At 46.1% G+C, this 25,709-nt stretch overlaps 1 protein-coding gene across 10 annotated transcripts in view; it reads right to left on the reverse strand.

Annotated features, from left to right (window-relative positions):
• The window catches only part of LOC106752109 (RNA binding protein fox-1 homolog 2-like), a 370,278-nt gene that overhangs the window by 58,320 nt on the left and 286,249 nt on the right, over positions 1-25,709 (reverse strand). For all 10 annotated transcript variants that reach the window (XM_014633549.1, XM_014633558.1, XM_014633610.1 and 7 more), the window contains one exon: positions 15,463-15,517. In XM_014633549.1, coding sequence (XP_014489035.1) covers positions 15,463-15,517 — 55 coding nt within the window. The remainder of the gene's footprint in view (positions 1-15,462; positions 15,518-25,709) is intronic.

Here is a 25,709-nt window from a genome sequence, read left to right on the forward strand (position 1 = left end):
GGCCGCGCCGGTATCGCGTTGAGCCACCAGAACGGTATCCACCGAGCATCCCCGCGGCTGTGCTCATAGCGCACAGAAAAACGTAAGCAGTAATTCTCCTTACGGTCGAAGAATAAGTCGACTGTGATTGGCAAATTGGCTCATTTCTTACGTTTTTCTGTGCGCCATAGGACTTACACGGAAAAAAATTACGAATTCAAGATTCATATTTTCATACATAAACAAAAATACATATAATCTTATACGAAGGAAGAATTTTCTCATATAAAGATATTCTATATAGTTCAAGTAGAAATATCGTGTTCTTGTTACTTAACCCTTTTAGTGCCGAGCAAAAGTATCGTACCTATGCGAAGAATACCGAGCCGATTTCACGAATTTGCTAAAGTTTGGGAAAAAGCTCATAAAAACCAAACTAAACATGATATTTACAAAATTCAAAAAGCAGCATATTACGAAATAAAGAAGAAATGAAGTAATGTCAACTGTATTTCAATATTTGTTGAAAATCATACGAATAACATCAATATAAAACATGATGAAAAACATAGAAACAAGTTTCTCTTCTACAAACAATATTTGCACATAAGAATAATCATCGTTTGATCACAGTTTTATGTAGATCACGTAGTATGAAGTATAAGTATTACATTTTCAATCATTTTTAACAAAATAACTAATATCGGACCCGAGAACGAAACTGTCCCGTGTCGAGTTTCTACCTTATCGCTCCAGCGTATACAGAGACTCGGCACCAACCAGCATAGAATATAACAAGAAGTTAAACCCAAAAACTATTTTTTTAATTCTTTTGCAATGAAATTAGACCGTTTATAACGTTTTATAAATTTATAAATTTATTTTGAGATAGAACTTTCTCGCAATGCGAGTAGTAAAACGCCCTCGGATACGCGACGATATATCGTCGTTGGCACTTTTCACAAGTGTTGTGAACGACGATATATCGTCGTTCGGCACTAAAAGGGTTAAGCACGATTTTCATGAATTGAGAAGAAAAAGTATCGGGTCGAAAGAACGATATCTTCAAACTAAGAATTGTATCAGTTCGTGTTCAATATTTTTTTCTCTCAATCCGTAAAAATTATTTTTGAATAATATAATATTTTTAGTAGAACTATATAGGATTTTTTTATATAAGCCATTTTTCCCTTCGTGTAAGATTATATATTTTTGCTTATACATGAAAATATGGGTCTTCAATTTATGCTAATTTTTTTCGAAGTATCTATGTCAAATTTAACCTCGATTTGTGCGCGACCCACAGAGCTGATTCGGACGCGCCGACGCGTCTGGTACCCCCCCCCCCCCCCCNATCTACAAAAGTTTGGAAGTACATTGGTTAATTCAAAACGCGATCGCAGAGTCGCAAAGTCGGAATCCACGATCAGCGGTATCTGCGTAATGTATTTGCGGTATTACCAGCGTGCGGGCACGAAGACATTACGAGCTCGGCCGCGGGGCTCTCGAGACACGAGAGAGGCGGAAACAAACAATCATCGGTTCTTTGACGGTCGATTCGCGATTAGCACCTTCGGGAATTGGATGATAACACGGCGCGTAACTCGCGATTACCCGACGATCGACTCCCGGTTTCTCCCTGAAATCGCGAGATCGGAATGCGGATCTGGAAAACGGTGATTTGCGCCGCGCGAATCCTCGAATCCCCGTCGTCGTTTCGCCGCGGTTTGCAACGCGGATTACAATCGCGCCCGTTGCTGGATGCAACGCGGAGCGACGGTGCGCGCGTACGTCTGCGTTTCTACCCGACCGTTCTTAATTAAAAACGGTGTACGCTGTTATTAAAATGAAAATTTTATGGAATAATTTGTTGTTGTTGATATTAAACGCAGCTGAAGCAATGACGGCCAGCTCCTCGAAATAAGCGCCGGCACAAAGGCGAGTCCAGTTAATCATAATAAAAAGCTCGGGTCCGAGTATCGCGCGAACTTTCGTTCGCTTACGTCGCCGGTGGGAGAAAAAAAGTATTTTGTCGTGGCGCGGGTTGTAGTTTCGAAATTAAACAGCGTTGCCATCCGTCCGGTTTTGCCGAAACTCGAAAATTGGAAAATAAATTTTGTCCTATGTGACAAACATATAACGAAGTTGATTTTCTTGATGCTTTTAAAAAGAATGACTTTGTTCTAAAGAAGCAACTCAGTATGCGTTTAATGATTATCGTCTGTGACTGGAGTATTCTTTTAGATTCTTGATAGATCCAGGAGAATATACCAATCAAGAGCGATGACCATTAAATGTTCTGTGCAGCTGTGCTCCGAAATATTCACTGCTAATATTGCAAATCTCTAGTTTATGCGACATAAAACGTAGTTCTACAGTAAATATCGAAAAAAAAATATGTACATATTGCTTACTATTACACATTTTATATGTATTATTTAAATGTATTGCTATTACGTAGTTATTATGATGTATAAAATAATAAATAAGACACAATCTTTGGTATCACTGTTATAATCATCCTGAGACCCATTTTTTTAATTTACCGGTTCAGGTGTTACTAAAAAGTTGGCAACACTGGATTTGATAATTGCAGAACGTGCGGGCGCGCATACACAAACGTGCGCTCCTCCCAATATCCGGGGGATGTTGAATTTACGGCTCGCGGGAGAAATTAGCTCGAGTTTCACACGAAATTTCCGCAAAAATATTATTGTTGCGCTAACAGCGCACGTAATGTAGTATTCCCTTCGTCGCGACCCAGTCGGGAAAAGAGATAGACAGAGCGAGAGAGCGAAAGAGCGATGAGGGAGAGATCTACACGCACGTAGAGAAAGAGAGAGAGAGAGAGAGAGAGAGAGAAACGGCTCCTGTTTTCGCAAGATTCGAAGACACGTGTCTTGCGTTGGCGTGTTATTTCGTCTTCGGTGGTATTCCGATATCCGTCGGTTCTCTCTTTCGCGGCGAACGGTCCGGCAAGAGAGAAGTTCGTCGACCTCTCGGCGTCTCGCCGCGTTGCAACGCGGCAGGAAAGACGAGGCAAATTGAATAAAAGCGGAAACACAACCGTAGATGGAAGACGGAGGTAAACGTACGCGAGAGGCGTCGTCTTATCTGTGGCGTAATAATTTCAATGTTGTGCAATACGGCTGCATCGAAGTTCTGTGTGCAACCGGCATAACAAGTTACTCGTCGCTCGCCCGCGCCTCCTTCGTTCCGTAGGAGAATACAAGGTGCGGCTGAAAAGAAAGGGGGATAGTCACCCGCCGCCCTCTCACTATCGAGCGTGTCCACGGTATTCTCGGATCATTGTAACTTTTCCGTTTCTTCCGGTAGAAGTCCCTTCTCGTCTCGTCATGATCGGTTCTCTTTCAATTGAGCTACGGGTCCGGAAAGTAGTTAGGAGGATTGTAATCTTACGGCGGGGAGAAATGAAAAATTCCTCATTAGCAGGGAGCTTTTAACGGAGAAAAACGAAATCATAACTTTCGAGCTTTTGCCAGTTTCATTCGCCAGTTTTATGACGCTCGAATTTTTCTTGTTCCCGAAAATCAAGACCCACCTCGAAGGAAAATGATTCTGAACACGTGGCGAGTATTTAAGAAACAAACGCTTAATCAAAAAGCAACATCCGCCGAAAACTTTTGAGATTGTTTCATTTCGGAAATCACGAGCGAGAGAGAAAGAGGTAAATCTTATCCGAGAATATTTTGATGTGGATAGTAAATATTTTTGATGAACTGATGTGATTGAAAATAAAGACTTCTATGCGTAAAATAGAAACTCCTTAGATTATATACGATCAAGGTTGAACACGATCGAGGCCGTGTGAGAGCCGAGAGGCGAACAATTTCCGGAAAATTTTTTGCAGAACCTAAAAGAAAAAACGATAAAAAAGTAATTCTCATATTTTTTCAGCCGTGCTTCGCAAAATACACTCAATTCACGAAGCGCCGCCATCGGAATACACGTGTAGCTTTCATGAATTTATCGAACGAGACTCGCCGACGTGTTTCTCCGCATAAATTTCTCGCGAGCAAGATAGGCTGTGCAAATACTCCCTCTGTCCATTGTGGACGCATCTTAATTACGCGGAAAATTATGCGGAGAGAAACGTAAGGAGTAATCTCGTCTCTCTCGACCATGGCGTTGCCCGTACAGGAGGTCCCGTGGATTTAATTGGTGGGTTTACACACGAAATTCAAGAAACCGGAAGTCCGTGGGCTCGTTTTCCACCATCGCTCGCGTCTGCTTACGCGAATCGTGGAACTCTTATTCGTAATCCGTTGCCCGTCCGTTCAATTACAAAAATACCGCCGCTTCAAGCGGCGAAGAGAAGATGGTATTATGGTCCTTGTAGGTATCATGGTCCCTTAAAATTTCCATTATTAAGTGGCGAATTCTAGTGATTACTTATGCAACCATTTATTTAGTAACCTGTCGTCACGTAGCTAATATATCAATATACAATAATCGGCATAAGTTATAACGCATTTTTACTTTTCGGCATTTCGAAAACGTTCTCAAGGTACGTTTAAGCGCATTTAATTATACACGTTTCTTCATTCTTCTTAAATTTCAGCGTATTATCATACGAATATATGTACAGTTGAGTGTTTTGTTCGTTATTTAACATTCCACTCGACTGTACACATTTCGAGTTACGCAAAGTTGAACAGTAGCGTGGCGTTTTGCAAACGTAACTCCCTGAGAATGCTCATAATACGACTCCTTTCTCCAAGTTTTCATATCAAAGTAGTTATTCTGTAAGTCGATTCTAACCTACAGTTCACTGCTGCATTTCCGTCTGCAATGCACTGCTGTCCTTCTGACAGGTTTCCTTCTAACAAATCAGATTTCTTCTAACAAGACAGATTATCTTCTAACAAGTATAAGTCAGTATCTACGTTGAAATTCACGGTTGTATTCATCGTCGTTTCTTTCAGAGTTCATTTTGAATACATATATAATTTTGTAACGAGAAATTTTGCAACTGTTTCACGCAATCGTTCAGTTTTCAGTATAAAATATTGTTTATTGGCAAAATTATTGTGCAAAGTGTAAGTGGAGGCTATAATACCGCCTTTCCCTCAAACAACAATCGTGTTTCGCGGCCCGATGAGAAAAGACGTGGAGGATGAGGACTCCATATCCGCGCAATCTTCTTCTTTCCCTCTCTATCTTTATTCCGGTTTTTCATCGGTATGCAACGCGATTTCGCCCGATATTTCGGTATATCGGGTCAGCGCATCTTTAGACGTGACGCGGGACCCGTGAAAATAGACGCGAGTCGAGCGCGCTTGTTCCACTTCCGCGGGATACTCTCGCGCGGAGCAAGGCCTTCTTCGCGAAGGAGAGGGTCAGAGGGGGCGGGTATTCTCCTTCGCATAACAACAAGCGCACCGGCGCGGTGGCTGGCGGTTTATTTACCGATACGCGCCGGCCGCCGCCGCCATCGCCGGTCCGCGTTTTGCATAAAACTTATCGGATCCGAAACGGGAGCAGGAGCGAGCGGGCGCGCGCACATCGAAAATATATCATGCAAATATTACGCAAACACGTAGGCGCGGTGGCGCGTGAAATTCCGCCCCCTTCGCCCCCCTGTTCGCCGTCGTTTCGCGAGAATCTCTCGCGCGAAAAACGCCGCGCGCATATAAAACATGCTGTAATTCCATTAAACCGGCATCCGGTATTAACCGTCGGCGATAGCGACGAGAGCTAAAGAGAGGGAGGAAGAGGAAGAGAGAGACAGAGAGAGCGAGTTTGACGGGGATAAAAATAAAATTTTTTTAATAAAGCAAAGCCTCTCTCTGCCGTTGCGCAGTGGACGAAGTTTTCCGTTCTATCTTCTTGTGCTTCTCTCTATCTCTCTCTCTCTCGCTCTCCCTCGCCGATTCCGCAGCGTATCCGGACTTTTTCCGAGCGCGGAGGACGAGAATTCGAAGAAGAAGGACGCGAGGGAGAGCGGGAAATACGTGCCACCGTCCGATCGCGAATTAAAACGCGAGGTCGGTTCCTTTTTCTTTTTTTTTTCTTTTTCACAGAGCGCCCTTCGCGTTTCGACGATGTCGCCGGCGCTATGGCGCGAATCGAATCGCGAGGAAGACTCGGCTGTATCAATCGGGAAATAATAATGTTATCGAGGCAGGACGATCTCGGCAGTCGTGATTGAAGCGAGAATTTCCTTGTGACATCTCTTCGTTTTGAAGCACATTATTGGAAGAGACGCTTAAAATCGGCGGCCACACTGAGAACCCATTTGGTTGAATCAACTAAATTCTTGTTTGATTATGGGCAAACCAATTTTTTCGTTGTATTAACCAAAATTTGTTTGCCTAAACCGAAGGTTTGGATCACGGAAGTTTCAGAGGTTGCAAAGAACCGAACACTGGTTCATATAACCAAAACATTTGTCTGCCCATATCTAACCCTTAGCTGATACACGGGGTTAAAAGTACCCCAGAGTGTTTTTGAACGCAAATTTTTCATAGTTGCGCGCCAAATTTGGTTCTGTGGCGTCACCTAGTATTAGTCGAGGTTTGACCCAATATTGATAAATAAAACAATTATACACATTTTTTCTCGCTGGGGTCCAAAATACCACCATATAGCACGTACGTTATTATTTTGGCGTGTGTCAGCTAAGGGCTAAACAAGAATCTAGTTACTTTCAACTAAATAGGTTTCCCAGTGTACTAAGTTATAAATTATCTGAAATTATCAAAAAATTACTAATAGTAAGTTAAACGAGACACATTGAGCGATGAAGATAGATCGCGGAGACCACGCACGCCACGTGAGAAAGAGGGAAAAAGAAAAGAATGAATGAATGAATGAATGAAAGAAAGAAAGAAAGAAAGAAAGAAAGAAAGAAATAAAGACAAGATCTCGGAAAGAGTGAAAGACACGGCATGCGGGCTTTCTGCTGGCCGAAGTAGCAATCGGTCCGCTGCGGAATCGAGATATCAACGCGCGATATCTCGCCGTACCACCCTTTTCCTCGAAATGCACGTAAGACGTAAGAGGTGGACACGTCGAGCCAGAGGAACGTGTAGTAACGCGACATGAGAACGCTAGCGAGCGAGCAAAGAGAGAGATAGATAGGACGAAAGGAGAGGGGGGGGGGGAGGGGGCACACACGCGACAAATGCACGCATGCCGTGCGGGGCGTTATTTGCGCGACAATTAACGAGTAACAGTCGTGCGTAAATTATAGATATCACGGCATTCATGTACCGGGTGTTCTCATGTCGAGCGAGCGAGCGAGCGGAAGCGTCGTAAAACGCGTCGCTGCCGGTAAACGGTGGAAAGGTAGATAAAGCACGAGGGGCGAATGTCAGATGTAATCACGGTGCTGGAATGCTCGGCCGCGCTTCGGCCGTTAAAAGAAAGAAAATCTGCCGGTGTGATGCCCACCGCAACGGACAACTTTTTAACGCCGGCTCCGAGACGATAACTTGGCGCGAACGCGCGATACGGCGAGATGCGTCGAGAAGATCTCCCGAACGAGAAGCGTAACAGCGCTCGTGAACAACGGGTGATTCGCGAGGCGTGGGTGTAACTGTGAAAGTGCAAATTTAGTGCACGACGAATGACGAGGAAAACGACGAACGGAGCCGTGTCGAAGTCACGGCCGCGTTTTGCGCAAAACATTCTGTGCGCGCCCGATCGCATCGTTCGTAACGTAAAAGATCGTGTCCAGCCACGAATTTTGCGCTATCACGCGCGCCATATAGAGGATACCAGGTCTCTCTCTCTCTCTCTCTAGGTGAAATGCATTTTTTATTAACGATTATAAAAGCTTTCGCGAGTCGAGGTGACACGGAGCTAAACGCGTTAATCTCATAGTAAGGGAGATTATTCCGAGCGGACGTTGGAAATTGGCGAACGCGTGAATTTTGCATGTATCGGCCAAGCGAATCGAGAGGAGGAAGGCACGAGAGAGGGAAGGATGAAAGGAGGGAAAGACGAGAGGGACGAGAGCGGGAGGTAGAGGGGAAGAACGAGAGTCGCTCTCGAGAGAAAGTGGGACGTGCGCGCGCGGGGGGCAGGTATGCAATTTTTACGACTCAGCTTTCACGGGTAAATCCTGTCGATCCGGGACATGTGTACAAGGGTGGAAAAACACGTATATGTACGTACATGTACGTACGTACACCGCCATTGGAAAACAGGTCGGCCGGGGTCGCGACGCGCCGCGCCGCGCCACGTCCGGTCTCCCTTTCAACGTTATTTACACACGTGGCGCATTACGAGGAGAAGTATGGCGGCAAGAAAGAGCCCGCGGGTTGCCCGGGGCGAAATAAATTTGTGACTTCGTGCACGAGGAAGAGCGGCACACCCGGTACACGTCGCACGGTACTAACGCGGAGTAGCTCGAAATGTGCTGTTTGCGAAGAGATATGTTTTTATATCTGCAATCTCTATAACGATGCGTCTCTTTCTCGGAAAGAAATAAAGAGGCACGTTTGATGCATGACAAGATATCCAATTGTTATTTAATGAAATCACCGTTTGGCAGAAGTGAAAAGTTCAAATTATGAACTTTGCATCGATGTATTCTCGATACAAAATGGCGAATAATTTTGAAATTTGTGTACAAATGTCTGTATATTAATCTTTAATATTTATATTATTATAGACTAGTTTTCCATCAAAATGTTATTTTTAGTTTAGAAGGTATGAATAGAAATTAAAATACACGTTAATCTTAAGAAACAGGATATAGAAAATGTCAACTTCAACTACAAATATCTCTTGAATGGTCAATCTTCTTTTTTTTTTGCAATGTACACGCAATGCAAATTTCATCGAATGCTTGTCATTTCACCTTACAACCCCCTTAAAGTAGAATAACTTTTGATTCATGTTCTGAATTACTATCAAACTTTTGGCAGTCACTTTTCAACGCGACGCAGATCAATTTGCACTTTTATTATAATTTGTTCATTATTATGAGATACGAGCGATACGCTCTTAAATGACGTGTTGCTTGAACGAATCTCTCAAAATTGAGAAGAACGGAGGAGTCATGCTCGAAGTTTCAACCGCTAATTGCATTTGTCATCGTCAATCGTACAGGAATTGCATTATTAATCGGCGAAATATTCGCACCGACTGTCCTCGCGTTCGGAAACGCGTGACGAAAATAATGACTTACTTTCCGAGAGGCGTATATATCATGTCCCCATCGTGAAGATTAATGATTCTATAATGAGGCACGAATCAGCGTGGTTATATTCGCCGGCGAACAAATTTCTCTATAATTAGACGCGTACTCCACTTTCGCGATCGGGTCAATGCGAGAGCAAACGACGGGGAGGCGCTCGTATTTTAAACGCGCTATTGTGGTTCACATGCAGCAACAACATTGCGACGTTAACTGTTCCCGACCGTGCAAATGTGTGTATAAAATAAAAATCGCGTTACTCCGCGGTGCACAAACTATATCGAATTGTATGCATTTATATCGGGCTCTGCACGAACGGGCGGATCGATCGTATGTGCACTGTTAATTCTTTTCTTGTTAGTTACGTCGTGATAGCGAAAGTGGCGCAATAAAACGAAACACACGCTGAATTCGCCCACATCGGCTGCTGAATCTAGACGTGCATATATTTTCCCACTCGGTATTATTAGCATCTGAAAGCGCACGGTTAAAGTTCGCCGAGTAAAAGCTTAAATGTCGCTTTTATCATTTATCTCGACGTCTGTGCACGCTGGCTTTCTACCCGCGACGCGAAAGGCAAGCGGAAGGAGAAGAAGGTTCGGCATGAAGCCGTTCGCGTCGTTTAATCCTCAAACGCTCGCGTCTCGGGAGAGAACATCATGGTGTTACACGACCGGTCGCGTTGGCGCACCGCGTGCGCCGTCGTGTTCTCGTTGGAACAACACCTGTGACATTTCTTCAAGCACGTTCCTCGACTAACGTTTTGATTCGGTGTGAAAATCTGGTAAAAGACAGCGTTAAATGCTCTCTCTCGAAGAAGAAGAAGAAGAATCAGATTGCGATTCTCCAAAAAATCGAGCGGCAGGACGCGAGATATCACGTGAATATAGCCTATATGTATTATCGGTTTCGCCGGAGGGTAACCGGCAGCTGCGATATTCTGTCGAACATGAAAGCTATAGAGAGAGAGAAAGAGAGAGAGAGAGAGAGAGAGAGGCGGCGCAGCACGAGGAGGCGCGAGGTGACCACTCCACTTGATCGAATCGACAGTTGCCGAAGCGGTTATTAGCGGCATCGCGGCCACGTGCGCGCACCTGTACACGCCAAATGGCCCGGATTGATCTTAACGTCTCTGTGAAAGCGTGAGCCTTAGCATTCCGATAATTACATGCCACGTGGGCGGACGGTTTAACCTCACAGACGCACGTGCGTGCGGGCGCACGCACATAGCACGCGCGTACACGGTTGGTCGTTCGATAGAATCGTTGCCGCGTGGGCGAACCAATCTCGCAAGTCGCTGAGATCGGAGTGTTGTTGAGTCCCGTTGATCCGCTCGCAATTAAACCGGACGAACGCATGGCGACTGTGCGACGGCCCTTAGGAATTGATTTAATGCGACGGAACGGTCGCGCCGTTAGCGTGAACGCTCCCCGCTAACTGCGAGATTACGTGGCGCGATCGGAGAATTAAAGGCCACTTGGAGCCATTCGCGACAAAGGAAGCGCAATTCGCGACTAATTTGCGGATGTATTGAAACGTCCATTCGGAAAATTGAATGCGGCGAGTTCCGAGGGAGGGAGATTCGGTCGAGTTCGCAGGGAGAAAAAGATGATTGTCGGTCTCACTGAGATGTAAAACTATCGTCGACGCCAATCATATTTCTTATTGCTCCAATGGAGAAATAATAGCAGTATATGTGTACAAAGTCGTGATTATACCTGACTAGAATCATTTCAATACACAATTGCAGTGCCAACATTTTTCTCTCAGCGCATTAACATGCGAGACGATTTGTCTTTTTATACGCGCGAATATACATTGAGAAACGCATTTGGTGGACTCGAATGAAATTCTTGTTCAGATACGGGCGAGCATATGTTTCGGTCGTGAGAACCAAAGTTTGGTTCTTCGAAACGAAAATGAAAAAGGTTCGATTCAAAGAAGCAGATTTTCACTCTCGCAATCCAAATTATTTGCCCATATTCGAACAGTAATTTAGCTTGAGTCAACTAAATGGGTTTCTCAGTGTGACAATTTTACATGCACAAGTTGCTACCGCGACCTTTTTATCAGAACGATAAAAAGGTGTAGTTGACGTCGTAAGTGGCTATCAAATAATCGCTCGACCAAGCGTCGGAATAAGAATTCGGTCAAGAGTGTTTCAACAAAACGAGTCAATTCGCCTCTTATGCGCGGAAGATTTCGGTATTCATTGAGACATTAAAGCGGCCGTGGCCTGTCAAAGGTAATTGGCAGCGCGGATTTCATAGACGACGGCGGTATGAATAAAATTTGAGGGGGAAACGCATGAATAATAGAATCGCAAAATCGGAGCTGGGCACGGTCATATTGCGTGTGTGCTGTGCATGTTACATGCGTGTGTGTGTCCTTTCGCGACAGATTCACGCGGAATTATGAATGCGGTTATAATTAGAGGCGCCGACCGGGGACGCATCATCATCGTTCGGTGTGTCGCCATTCTTGCTTCGCGGACTCGAATGCTGACCAGAATTATTTTCGCGTTAGGAAACACTTGGCGCAACGAGCGCGTACGCGTTATTACTGTTTAAGTGCCGATTATTTATAACCCCGGCGAGCCTTGTCACTGCGACCCGGAGGAGGACGGCGTAAATCTCGGCTGAACCTCTCGGAGAAAGGACGTTCTCTCTGCGCTCCGGGACACGCGGTATATATCGCGGACTCGTGACGGAGATAAGTTGTCGATTTGCGTCGTCCGTTGCGTCGCGACTGCAGATTTACCGTCATACTCGTTATTATAATTAATGTGCTGCATTCTTCTTTCTCTCTCTCTCTCTTCATCTCGCACGATATCGTCGCGGTAATTTATAATCGAACCTCTGACTCATGACATTTTCTCTTCTAATATACTTAATAGAGACGTGGAGATTAATTCGGTTAAACATTATTTAATTAATTAATGATAAGAGAGCTCCTATTCGCGCCGTTGATGTAATTACGCCAGCAAAAATTAATCGAATCAAATATTTCACATCTCGTTCACTTTCGCCGAGCTATTATTTGTCGCGATCGATGTGCTGGGTGAGAAAATTACTAAAATCGCCAAAAATTGATTCACTTATTTATAAAGCCAAAGAGACAAGAGAGAGAAAGGCTCAGAAATTTGTTTTTTATAGTAGTTTTCGGCGTGGGGAAATTTTTCTTGTTCTAACAAAAAGTAATAATAGCGAATATGTACATAGATTACTATCAACGACACCATAGTTTATTGCAAAACAAGGTTTAAATGGTCGTAATTACTTCATTGTGCAATTACAGTCATAAATACCAAGTTGATTTTTCTCTCAGTGTACACGGGCCCTCCGTGGCTTCGAGAAGCTCCAGAGTATTAACCGTAAAACCCGGAGACATCCGCCAGGACGGCGGACTTCGCGGTGTAATCAGTGAAGAGCCTATTTGAGCGGCGGCCGTTACGTAATACCGCGTATTTGCAGTGTGTTCTCTTCGCAGCTGGTCTCCGGCGTCGGGTAATCCGGATTAAGCCGCAATTTAAATCGGGCCGTACGAGCGCGGGCCGAGGTTAGATTTAGTTTAAAACGCCGTGGCGTTGCGTATTGTGCACGTAATGGACGTGTTCGCGCGAATGCTCGCGCGAAATTCGTCCGATATCCCCGGCGCACAGGAGTGAAAATATCCGGCGCGATCCGTTAATGGCGACGCAAAATGGGACACGCGCGGCCGCGACGGGGTTCCCGAAATTTTGTTCACGAGCGACTAATCTCGGTGATTGACTGCGAAAACGACGGGATCGCATTTTCCACCGAGCGACCGATCGATCGTCGAGAGAATAACGACGCGCTCACGCAAGAACTCTCCGCGCAAATCAGACGGACAGGAGCGCGATTTTCCTGCGCGATATTCCGCGAATTTGAATTTCAAAAACTCCCGCGCGCCTAACCTAAGCGTCTCGAGGCGAAGGGAAATGCGGCACATTCGCAGGCGAGCACGTGGAATATTTTTCTACGCTCGCGCAACGAGGAGAGGAAAATTTCGCGCTATGGTGGCGCACTGTGACAAACCGCGAGAAAGAAAGTTAGAGAGCGAGCGAGCGGACGAGGAAGCGAGCTAAAGGGAAAATCGCGAAATTTTTAGAACGCCGCTCCTCGCATAAGCGCTCTCGTCTTACCTCCCGCAATATGAGGAGGACAAACTCTCTCTCTCTCTCTCTTTCTCTCTCTCGACGCTTGAGCTCTCTATTATCTTATATTAACGAACTCGCAGGATGTGGCAAATGTACATATGGTGTCCGAAATTAGACCGGCAAACTTCAGATGCTTATAAAAGACACCGAAACCAAGTAATTGTGAGTTTAATTTCTGTCAATAAACCCATGTCCGTAAACAAACCGTAAACAAACCGTTTTGGCACTGGAGTAAATCACTTGCAACAGTTATTCGAAGTGTTGGTCATTTATTTATATTTTTATTTATATTATATTATATTTTTATTATTATATTACTTCAATGCCGAGATATCAGCAATTTTCCCCCGGTTTTTTTTATAGCTATCTCTTGATAAAAAATATGGTTAAAAATTGCTTTATCGAATAGAAGATTGTTGGAGGTTTTCAAACAGGCAGAATTCGTATTGTTTGTTATTGATTTGCGAGCTCAGTATTTCAGCGTTTCTTATTGTTTATCCGAAATTCGTTTTTAAAAGGGACATTTTTTTCTTTCGATCAACTGGCCGATATGCATCTTATATTATGGGGAAGCTAGATGTAAATGGCGAACATTTCCAACAACTATTGTAAATATTTCCCTTAGTACCAAAATGGCTTATTCGAACACGGATTTATCAATAAAAATTACTTGTTTTGCTGGCTTTACGAGTACTCGAAATTTGTCGGTCTAATTTCGGGATAACCTCGTTTCTTCGCGCTATTCGCTCGTGCATTCCCTCATATTATCAGCAATATATATCGCGTAGATCGCGTTCGATTGGGATGATACGCGAGCTACATATTTTTTGTTTTATTATTTCATGGACAGCGATCCCGTGACGGCCGGCCGTATTTTTCTATCGCGAATTTTCGCCCGCGAAACTTCAATTTCACGCATCGAATAGCCCCGCGAGCATAATTCATACTCCGTCGCGGCAACACGCGCTATACGCGGTCCGAGTGTGATCTTATGTTCCGAACGCGGCTGTTATTTCGCTTGTTTCGCGCGAAATGTTCCGGTTGTTTCGCCTCGGGGATGATTAAGCGGTAAAAACCGCGGAATCACGAAGAAGCGCTCGCGATCGGAAACGTTGCGTCATCAAAGGACCGAGACAGAGAGTTATGAGCGTAATTTTCATTTTGAGAGAAGTAAAGCGGAATAAGAGCGCCCCCATTGTCGGCTTCGCGGTTGCGCCAAGAGGAAACGCTCGCGATTGGAAAGCTCCCGAACGAGGGGGTGAGATAGTTATGATCGCAATTTTCATTGCGAAGCGAAAGTCACGGGGGCGAATAAAACCGCGTTCCCGCTCTTCCGGAACTTACGGTTCTTCAGCGAGACGAACGAATGCCGCGCGATGCAACGTGCGCATGCCGGCAAAACATCCCGCGTACGATATTTAAACTCTAATGGAACTTCGTCCCAAGGCGGACGCTTAAGTACTAAGCGACTGGCGGGACGAGCTTTTCCTCCCCTGAGCGGAGAATGTTACTAGGATGTCTACTTAATTTTGTTCTACCCGAACAAAAATCCCTGAGAATTCTCCAATTTTCCAGACACTTTTTCGCAAAAAATTTCAGGTGAAACGAAAGTACTTTTAAATGTATCTTGCAAATGAATACACATTATTTATTGTGCAAAGATCTTCATATTTTCAATTCGTAAAGCTTGCGAATCATAAAATAAAATTAAGAATCACTCGAGTTTCAATGATTAAATCTGAAAAATTTCGAAAGAAACTATACAAGTACTCTAAAAAATTTATATTTCATATTGCATGAAGTTTTCAAATGTTATTTTCAAAGTTTACCAACAAAAATATTATGTAATGCGTAACCGGTACAAAATGCAACTTTTATAATATATTACAATATATCACATATTTTTCGTCTATGAACAACGTAATAATATGGCTTGCAGACAAATGTCCGTTAAGAATTCTCTGATTTTCAATAAAATCCCCTGAGAATTCCCCGATTTTTCCAGGCGTAAACAAACTTCCTGAGAATCCCAGATTTTCCAGCTTTTTCCCGGTAGTAGACACCCTGATTACGGAGGGGGGAGGAGGGGGGGAATAAAGGCGAGAAAAAAGAAGTAAAGAAGGTTTCGACTTACCGTTCGGCACCGTTGGCGGTTTTTTCGTCTGTACCCTGGCTGTTGCGTTGTTCACCTGCGGAGTTGAGAGGCACGCATTAGCCGAAGTGAAACTTTTCCGGCCGACCGGCGGGAGTTTCGCCCCCGCCGACCAATCGCCTATTCGATCGCGGAATCCGCACACGGCCGTGTCAAAGGGCGCGATTACGCTCTCGTTGCCGCCGCAGCCTTTGGAGGAAGGGCGATTTCGCGGTCGTTCGCTAGCAGCGAGACGCGAAACGGAAGAACTCCCTTGCGAATCGGTCGTTCGGTCGAATTGAGAACGTAATTTCTAGCGATTCAAATCGAAAACAATTCGCACGGTTCTCGATTACAAACGATTATGCGCGACGGGCGTTTTCAATTAAAACTTTCGGGAGAGCGCGCTCGCGCCTGTCGCTCGTTGTCGTGGCAATAATTATCGGCTGGGGCGGAAAGCGACAATTGGAAATAAATCGCGGTCGCGATCGGAGAATCACGCGGCAGAGAAATTTCCGACGTCGGATAAAATCGCGCCGGCCGGCGGGGTAAACTTTGACAATTTTACGGGATACGGCCGCGCGCGGATCCTGTAATCAAATATGCGTCGTCCGATGCAGATGCGGATTTGCGTGTACACACAAAACATGCACGTGGGTGTGCGTTCGTGTACGCAATATTCGGCGCGAAATTCGCAGTATCGCGGGCTTGATTTCGTTTATCGGGAAATCGGCTCGAAGCGCGGTAATGACGAATACTTCTGCATCGTACAGACGAATTACGAGCGATATTTAATAAATAATTAAAAATCGCATGCGGTTGCACGTTATTTCCTTCCGATCGCCCTCGAGAGAACTGGCCTCTGTGTGTGTTTTTTTGTCGTTCATTCAATTCGCGCTCTCGCGCCGTTTCGCGAATAAATTGCTCGCGTATCGACAAATAACTGCGCGCGCGCGCGCGTTCTCCGTTGTTTTCGCGCGCGCGTTACTACGTTGCATCGATTGAATCCGCGCTTCATGCGCGGACAATAAGTTCCTTAAACGTGCAACCGCACACAAGCGAGAGATCTCGCTTGAATTCAGACGCTTCGCTCGCCGTTGTCGTTTCGCACTTGATACGCGAATTTGCAATCGAGCGCACGCGGCGTGTCGGGAGCGTGTTACGTTAATAATTCAGAGGAACGGTTCGATCGGCAATCGAGCGTGTTATTTCCAGAGTGTCTTCTTCTTCGCGATTTCTCCCCTCGAATTCGCGTGTCAGTGCGCCTAATTTCGAAACGCGTCTGAATTCAAGGAACGTCAACCTTAGCTTGATGGGCATAGCGATACGTAAAAATCTCTATCTCAGGCGGAAGAGAAAGAGAGAGAGATTCTTGTCCTCTGCGGTTTTCCAACCTCGGAAGTAAGGTAATCGTCGTTTTTTTCCTTTTCACAGACGCAGAAACTTTGAACGGGACTCGAAGTGGATAAAGATACGACTGCGCAGACAAATGGATCTCTCAACCGGCGACCATAATTTCACCGAGTTTCTCTGTGCACAATTTTAAGTTCCTTTTTTTCCGCGTAAATATCGAAGCATCGATAGCTTCCGAGATACAAAGCGACCGAAAAAAGCAGGATTATTGACTTCGAACGGCCAAATGGATAACAAAGTAATTTCCTTTGATCAATTTTGGTGAGCTTGAATAGAATATTCACTTGAGGTTCTCAGCTACAAAAGTATCGTGGAGAAATGGAAAATATTGAAAGGGAAAAATTGAGAATTCTCTGTGACTTCTTCCGGCGGGAAACCTCGTCTGCACATCGTTCAGAGAAACTCACGATTCAAATTCCGCCTCGCGTAGAAACGAGACCTTCGTCTCGTAAAACCCGCGAGGAACGAAGTGTCGCGAGAAGGATCGCTAATTATTAACCTTATCTCGCGAGTTGGAGAGCCGCAGGAGAGAACCTTTGCGAGTCGACGAATTTTGAACGCTCCGGATCCCGACTGAGCCACCCGGTGATTACTCAACTCGCGCTCGTTCGCAGGGTCACTTACGTAACGAGCCTCGCGAAATCGCGCGGCCGACTCGCTGCCTAAATATCGACGATAAAACGATTCGAGAGGCGGCGCGCGCGTTACCGCGCTGTAACCGATACGACAGGCCGCGCACAATGCGCGGCTTAAATTAGCGTGCGAACGACTCCCCGCGTTTAATCTCGTCGACCCGCAAAGGCTAGCTTCACACGTGCATGTGTACAGGCGTGTGTGTGTGTGTGTGTGTGTGTGTGCGTGTACACGCGCGCGTACGCGTCAATCGCCGACGGGGGAGCGCGACGGCATTAAATAAAAGCCAACGCGGCGTGTCGAAGGGCAATTAATTTGTTTTATCACGCGGATATCTTACCGGATATCAGTTACGCGAGACAGTTTAATGAAAACGATAAACCGGTGTGAAAAAGAGGAAACACAACGAAACAATAGAAAGAAATAGGAAAAACGAGAAAAAGGAAGAAAAAAATAAAAGAGAGAGATATATATATATATATATATAAAAGAGGAAATCGATCGCTCTCCGTCGCGCGCGCTCGTCGGGCTCCCCCTTCTTCTTCACTCCCTGTCCCCATTGTCCCCCTCTCAACCTACCCCCTTCGGTGAAAACAATGGCAAAGCCTTCCCGTCGATTTCCGATTATTTCGATTTCGCTCAAGTACCTTCGCGTCTGGCGAAAAAGGGACGGAGTTTCCGGGTGGATCGCGACTTGTTTCGCTCTTTATATAGAGAACGCTTCGCTTACCATGGGCTGCTTTCTTCCTTTGCTTTCTTTCCCTCCTTTTTTTTTTGTTTTGCTCCGTCTACCCACGTCTATCTACCTAGGCAAACACGCTTCTAACCCGCCTTCTCGATTTTCCTACCCTCGTGCACTCGCTCGTCCGACCGTCGAGCGAAGGGATCGGAGAAGGTTCGGGTTGTAAAAACTTGACAAAGGGTCGCGATATCGTGCCTCCGCTGTCGCAGCCGTTTCTACATTTCGAACGACGAGCGAGCGAACGGGAGATCGCGCGTCGATTCAGCGAAAACGTTCGCCGACTTGATCGCGGCTGGTCGACGTCGAGATTTCCTCCTTCGGGTCGTCGTTTGATTTTTAATCGAACGGTCGTTCGTCGAGGAGCACGGGGATTTGCGTAATCGTATGCCCCAGGACGTAAAAACAGAACTCAACGGGGGGATCTTTGCTGGCTTGAGAAAGAAATACGAGTTATTTGACGCGATGCGTGAATAAAGATCTGTAAATATATAAAATGGCTGGCATGAATTAATTTCACCGAGATTACGCAGTAAATCATTAATCTGGGAAAATCAATCGCAAGTCTATTATTAATCCGCGAGTGTTTCGCGAATTATTTTCCGCGAGAACGTCGTGCCGTTCGATTGAACGTCCGTTTAACAACCGTGTCTCGATTCGTCGAGTATAACTCGACACGTGTCGAGGGATTTCCCAGCGTTTCAGGAAACGCTACGTCTCCTCCTCCCACGTCAGTGAACGGAGGTACGGCGTTGAATCAAAAATTGATGCAGCCTCTCGAATTCGCGGAGGCTAAAGCGGATCTTGAGCGAGCATCCCCGTGCATCAGCTCTCACGAGGATTGCGAATTACGCGGGCCAATCACGCCGGGCGCATCGTCGGGCAATTTGCATTTTACGATCCTGTTGCCGGCCGCGCGCTATATGTACATCTCGCGTCACAAGTCGAATTTTGGTGAAGAGGGGGAAGGAAGAGTAAAACGAAGAAGATCCTAGTAAATACAGACCGATCGTCGATGAGACATCGAGGGAAAATAAAGAAATTCCCTCCCGTCGCGCGATCAAATGCTCGTCCGTTTATTTGCATGCGAGGTCTCGCTGATACTTGGGGAAAATTCGCTACGGAGATCGTAAGTCGTTTAAATGATTTTACAAAACTGTCGAAACGATCTCAATTCTTATTAGCCCGTCAAAATCAAATTTCCGCCCCATATTTGGTACACTGAGAATAATTCCACTAAATTTACAATCATTTTCAGCAAATCAACTGTGGAGCCGGTCAACAATTACGTCATACCATGAAAGGGAGAGGGGGATCTATTAGCTTGCGTGACAATATGTAATGGCAGGGAGAGGGGCGAGGAGAGTAAAGACCATTGAACGTAACATTATATGCCACAACTTGTAAATATGGATGTGTATGGTTATCCACTTTATTTGCGTTCGTGATATATTTGGTTAAATTTGGTTAACAATTTGAAGTTTTAACGTGGTTTTATGTTGATAATCAATATGTTAATTTTTTAATATTTATTCTCTCAAAAACATAACTTTACCAATCAAAATTATAAAATAAAGTAATCAATTTTATGCCTAAAAAGTATTTGTATTTTAAAAGAAGATAGTAACGTGCAATCTATGATAATTATTATCCACAATATGATTATAAACGGTTGTCTTTTATTCTACGTGTTAACTGGGAGAAAGGTAATTCATGTCACGTAATGAAAGGGGGCAAATATTTTGTGATGAAAGATGAGGGAGATGGTAAAAAATATTCAAATTTCGCGTGACGTAATCGTTGAATGGCCTCCTACATCTTCTTTTAGTTTTTATGTAAAAAACATAGTAATAGCAATATGTATATTGATATAATAAGATTATTATCACTGACGCTATAGTAACACTAGAAAAACGGTTCCCCCGACTATAATTCTTTCATTTATGCGATTATTTTTAATTACAAATGCCAAAATTTTTTTCTCTGCGTATATCTTAACAAGAAAAACTATAAAAAAACGCCGGAGACAAATCGAGACAAGTCGGACAACCGGTCCGGAGAAAAAATAAGCTCTGACGAAAAATGAGGTCTCAAGTGTGAAGTATAATTAATCCGAAGGGAAGAGAACGGGGATAAGTTTATATTTGCAACGTGATTCGCGATACTCTGGCGACATCCCGCGAAAAAAGCATCCGGAGAGGAGTTCGCAGGCGAGATTTCCGAGCGATGTGAGTTCGCGAGTCATTCACTAATGTCGCGACTAAACCCCCGGTCGATTAGAAAATCGCGAACCTGGAATCTCGCGGTTTCTCGGGATAATTTCTCGACCTTCGCACACGCACGAGACGTAAAGAGACAGGGAGAGGACTGTCACGCTACATGACAGGTCGTCCGGAGCGGATCGGCGCGGTTGCTGCGCTTTAACGAACAAACAAACGTGCAGCCAGCGACGAGAGGGAGGCGCGCTCGCTTCAGCCGACGGATCGCGCGCGAATCGATTCCGGCCGATAATAAACAAGCGTGTTCGTGCGTGAGCCACCACCTTGTTCCAACAAACAATCGCGGCGGGCCCGGCATTTTTGTTTGCCGTGTGCGCCGCGCTCAGCCAATCAGTATATCGTGTTAAACGCTCGCACGAACGAAAAGCAACGCGGACGACGGACACGGCGGCCGGCTCGATCCGCCGATTGTTTTGCAAATTATACTCGCGGATATTAATGATACCCAGCAACGAGCGACGCGCGATTTCACCGGCGATCGCGCGCTGTCGCTTCGCCCATTCGCGTGTAAATAGCATGAGACGCGCGTCCGGGGTGGACATGCAACGCTATCAGTTTGATCCGGAATCATACACGTTGTGATAACGGCGCGCGGAATACGAACAAATGAGTATATCGCGCTCGAGAATTGTCCCGGCGGTATTTTGCCGCGGCGCGACATCGACAACCGTCGGGAATTCGGTCTCCGGGCTCGGCTCGACGCGAAAACCTTGTTTTCGCGGGACTATTAACATTCATGCGCGACTTCGATCGGCCGCGCGTGTTGCGGGCTCGCGAATCTGCGAATCGCCAGCGCGGCGAATGCGACCTGTCGAGCGCGCGCGTTTTCTCGCGCCCTTCGCGGATTCACGGTGTGTGCACGTGCGCACGAAGCCCCCTCCCCCCTCTCTCTTCCTCTCTCTCTCTCGAGGAGACAGTCACGACTCCTTATTATACACGACTCTATTAATTCGGGGAAAAAATTGTGGATGCAGGCCACTGAATAATATGCAAACTGCGCGCAGAGAGCCGCGACGAAAAAACCGCTCCGGCGACCTTGTTACGGAGTTGTCTGTAGGGAGGCGTGTGGGAAGAGACGCCTAAAATTATCACGTGAATCAATATTACAAGCCGCTCTCTTCGCCGAAGCGCTTTTAATCGATGTTGTCACACGTTCTCAGTCCGAGAACGCGTCTGCGAGGCCCCACGACAGCGCGGGTGGGTGAATGAAACCGAAGATCGGCGACGAGGAGAATACGCGACACCGATATCGCGGGATACGTCGTTGTAATTCTAATTATAACAATGGATTCGTTGCATAATCACCCCTCAGCGATGACAACTGTCGCAAATTACCTTTGTGTAACCCAACACTGAATACACATTTATCGCTTTACCCTGTTTCAATGTTTAATTGCTACAGCAGATAGAACCCCGTGGCAATTATAGCATATTTCAGCTTTCGAAAACAGATTGGCTTCGGATTTGGGGTTTCGTGAAATAGAAACGCTTATAAATGCTTCTCAGACATGTAGAATCGACGATAAAATGCATCTCAATGCATTTCGCAGCGTCCTCTTTATCGTTTTCTTAATTTGCGTTTATTTATGTAGTTTACTTATATTAATTATTCGAGTTACTCTATTCGATCTTGTTATTGAATTACATTTAACTTAAGCGTATGTTTTTTTTTTGTTTCTGTATAGTTTTGTATACTTTTTACTTTTAACCATTTAAATCGCATTATTGACTGCTCAGCTATTTTGAAATTTATTACTGTTCCGCACGCGTCGGAGTTTTGTTTGCCGACAGCGCGATTTGTCGGAACCGATCTGCAACCGTCGATTGCGACGACGATGAGACGAGAAATGTGTATATAAGATGTTAGATTGATCAACTCGAATCACACGCACAATTTGTAACTTTATGCTGCATTCTCTGTTTTTTTAACTTTTCCATCTGCTGAATCTCAAAAATATCATCCATCGATTACGATTCTTGTCTCGTAACGTGCATTAAAGAGCTTTTCCGTCAATAAATATTATTATATAAGTTATAGTCAATAGGAGATGTTTCCTTGAACATTACCTCCCTCCCTCTCTCTCTCTCTCTTAACTTTCAATTCCGGACAAAATTCCATTCCGCGTAATAACAGCATACAGTGCAATTGGCCGGACAGAGGAGCCGGCGTGAGGAAGGCCGGCCGGACGGCCGCATTAATCAAGACCCGGGCGGTAAGGACGATCGGTATTCGAAGGACCCAACAATCGAACTCTCTGCGAAGGAAGACCCGCGCTTTCCCGAGCACTTATCCCCCGTTCCCGTTCGCAGTCATGCGCGTGTTCTCCTCGTCCTTCCGCGGGGCGCTCGAAAGCGGCCGGCTACGAGAACGCGCCGGCGGGTTTCCGAATAAACGGAATGGCACTTTGGAAATTTCGCGGCGACCTAACCTCGCTCGCCTTCGACGGGCGAGCCGAGCGAGCATCTGCATAAATTTGACTTGCTAAAGCTGAAAACTCGACCACCGCACCGCCGGCTGCAGCTGACCGTCGAGGTGCGGCGCGGTACCTGTCGTTAATACCGGAAGCGATGTACGTAACCTATGACCGCCTCTGCTTCTAGTAGGTCGTGTTACGATCGTGCGGCGAAATGTAGGAGGTAACTTGGGGTTACCTCCCGCCATCCTCGTTCCTTTATTGGTCATCTTGCTTGCTTACCAACCCGACACCCGAGCCACGCGGCGCGACCCCTTAATGGAGGAGCGCCGGCGAGCACGGTGATTCGTGTATCAACTGATGCTCCGCTGCTGCTTCTTCCTCCTCCTCTTCTTTTTCGTCATCGCCTTGTTGGCCCGGCTAATTCGCCGTATCGACCGAAGAAGCTTCCCGGCCGGCTCCTCTCGAGCTCGCTCTTGCAACGCTACACGCTTTCGCACCGCCCGGTGTATATTCGCCGACTCTCGCTCTCGCGAGAGAGCTTCTTCTCTTAATTATGCGGAGCACTCTGCGGAATAACCTCGTGTTGTCGGTGGTCGCGAAGAAAGCCGAGAGCCGCTTTGCTTCGCGGCTCCTTCGGCGAGGTATCTTTCGCACTTGGTACACGGGCTCTTTTTCCTTCGAAATCCGAAACCCAAAGTTACCGGAGGCTCTTGAACGTTCTTCCGGTTTCGAAATACGCGATCCGGATGCGTCTTCGGCGCGATGGTGGTGAATTCATCTTCCGGTTTCTCCCCCTCTCTCTCTCTCGACCGATCGACCGATCCATTTTCACCGAATCAACGTGAAATTGTGAAACCCTCCCCTTCCTCGGGGAACTCGCCGCAATGGAAAGTCCGCACGGTCGAACGCGCGGCGCGTAATTTTCGCAGGAATTCTCGCCGCGTTGCGTTGCTCGCGGATCGCCCTTGCCGGATCTCCGATCGCGGCTGCATTCCGCGATGAAATCGTGGCCATGGAAATGCTCGTTTTCCAATTCCCCGCCGTTCGCGAAACTTGCATGAATTTTTCATGCGCGATTTAATCGGCGATTCGCGATCCGCTATGTTTGCACGTTACCGCGAAAGCATCGCCGTCGTCGTCGCCGACCCAGAATGTCGGCTGGCTCCTTTGCATCTTCAGGAAGAGCTTTTTCCGACCTCTCACGACCATAGTCGTTTAGCCAAGGCCAAGCTCGTTAAGGCGCATTCATGTCGCGCGTGTAGCAACCATAACTTTCGACCTCTCGCGGCGTTGATGTGTATATAAGCTCCCGTGCGAAAGCTCTTCGGCCGGTCGGGCTCCTTTTTCACCGTGAAACGCGCCAAGATTTTTCAGATTTTTAACGTTCACCTTTCCCTCGAGGCGCAATGATATTAACTTGAAAGATATTAAGTCGCAGAAACCTCGTCGTACTCGTCGGTCTAAAGCCGGGAGCGAAATTACGGAGGCTATGAATTTTTATAAACCGGCATCGTGACTTCCCGACGTACTCGTCGAGGCCAAGTTATTCCACCGGTTGGAAATTTCGGTTAGCTTTTCAATACATCCGCTTCGTGCAATGCAGACCAGCAATGCCGATACATTTTTTCCCTTTTCGCATTGTCAAAACTTCTTCCCGGTTACGGACAAGTAAATAAATGAATTATTAAATTAAATGAATAGAGAATTCCGCTGTTGGAGAAATGTTGGCGATTATTCAACAATATACAATGTAAATAATTTATCCCCATCGAATGCCCTAAAGCCAAAGGAAGAGTCTCAACAAGGTCGTTTTTTGGCCCCGCTCAGATTTTCGTTTATATTGCATTAAACTGATCTTCTAGGTGAACCTCATATTATCTTAGAAACGCAACAACAAACAGTTTTCATACGTATTTAAACAATCGATCTTCGCGTATATTTCAAGACGTGACGTCATGTCGCCGAGTTTTCATAATATTTCGACACTCGAACCGCACCTTTTCACCGACTCAAAACCCTTCCCCCTCCTCCGCTCTATTTCATTACTCTCGAACTTACACAGCGGATTCTTCGAGCCTGAGAAGCACACTAAAGATCCGGCGCTCATTTTCGCGCCCGCTTATTTATCACTCCGGTTTTCCGCGGCCCTTTTTCCATCCCATCTGTCTTAGATCACCTCGCGACGGCATTAGCGTCGTCGTCATCGTTATCCCCGGTTCCGTATCTTCGACGTCGACCCGGAATGTCAGCCTCGCCTCTCCGCTCGCCTCTCGCCGGCTAAGAGCGAGAGCTTTTCTTTCGGCGGCGCTTCTTGCCGCGACGCGAGTCGTCGTTTTCTTCACCGCTTCTTGCTCGTTAATCTGCATTCTTCGTTCGGCGGCGGTTCAGCGCGGCTCGACATTAATATCAGGCTATACCGCGCAGCCTCTGTCATTTGTCATGGCGCGGCCCGATGAATCGCGGCTGGATTATGCATTCGAGGCTGTTCCTTACATCCGCCCGTAAGCGCACGTTATCACACCCGGCCGATCGGGCGACGCTCTGTGAATTTTCCACGGCTACACGCGACGCTTTTTCGCGCCATCGACGAATCTATTCCCCGCCCTCGCTTATCGCAGATAAGAGCGGCGCTCGATAGGGAAGGACGCGGGAGAAGCGGGGTATATCACGACGAGCGGAGTGCCACGTGGGAAAACAGGTAGGGTTGTCATTTCTATCTCGACTCGCGACGGCCATTCGCATTCAAAAGGTCGCGAATAAATGAATGCC

This window comes from Dinoponera quadriceps, unplaced genomic scaffold (assembly GCF_001313825.1).
Source record: "Dinoponera quadriceps isolate SergipeBrazil2010 unplaced genomic scaffold, ASM131382v1 scaffold96, whole genome shotgun sequence".
Lineage (NCBI taxonomy): Eukaryota > Metazoa > Arthropoda > Insecta > Hymenoptera > Formicidae > Dinoponera > Dinoponera quadriceps.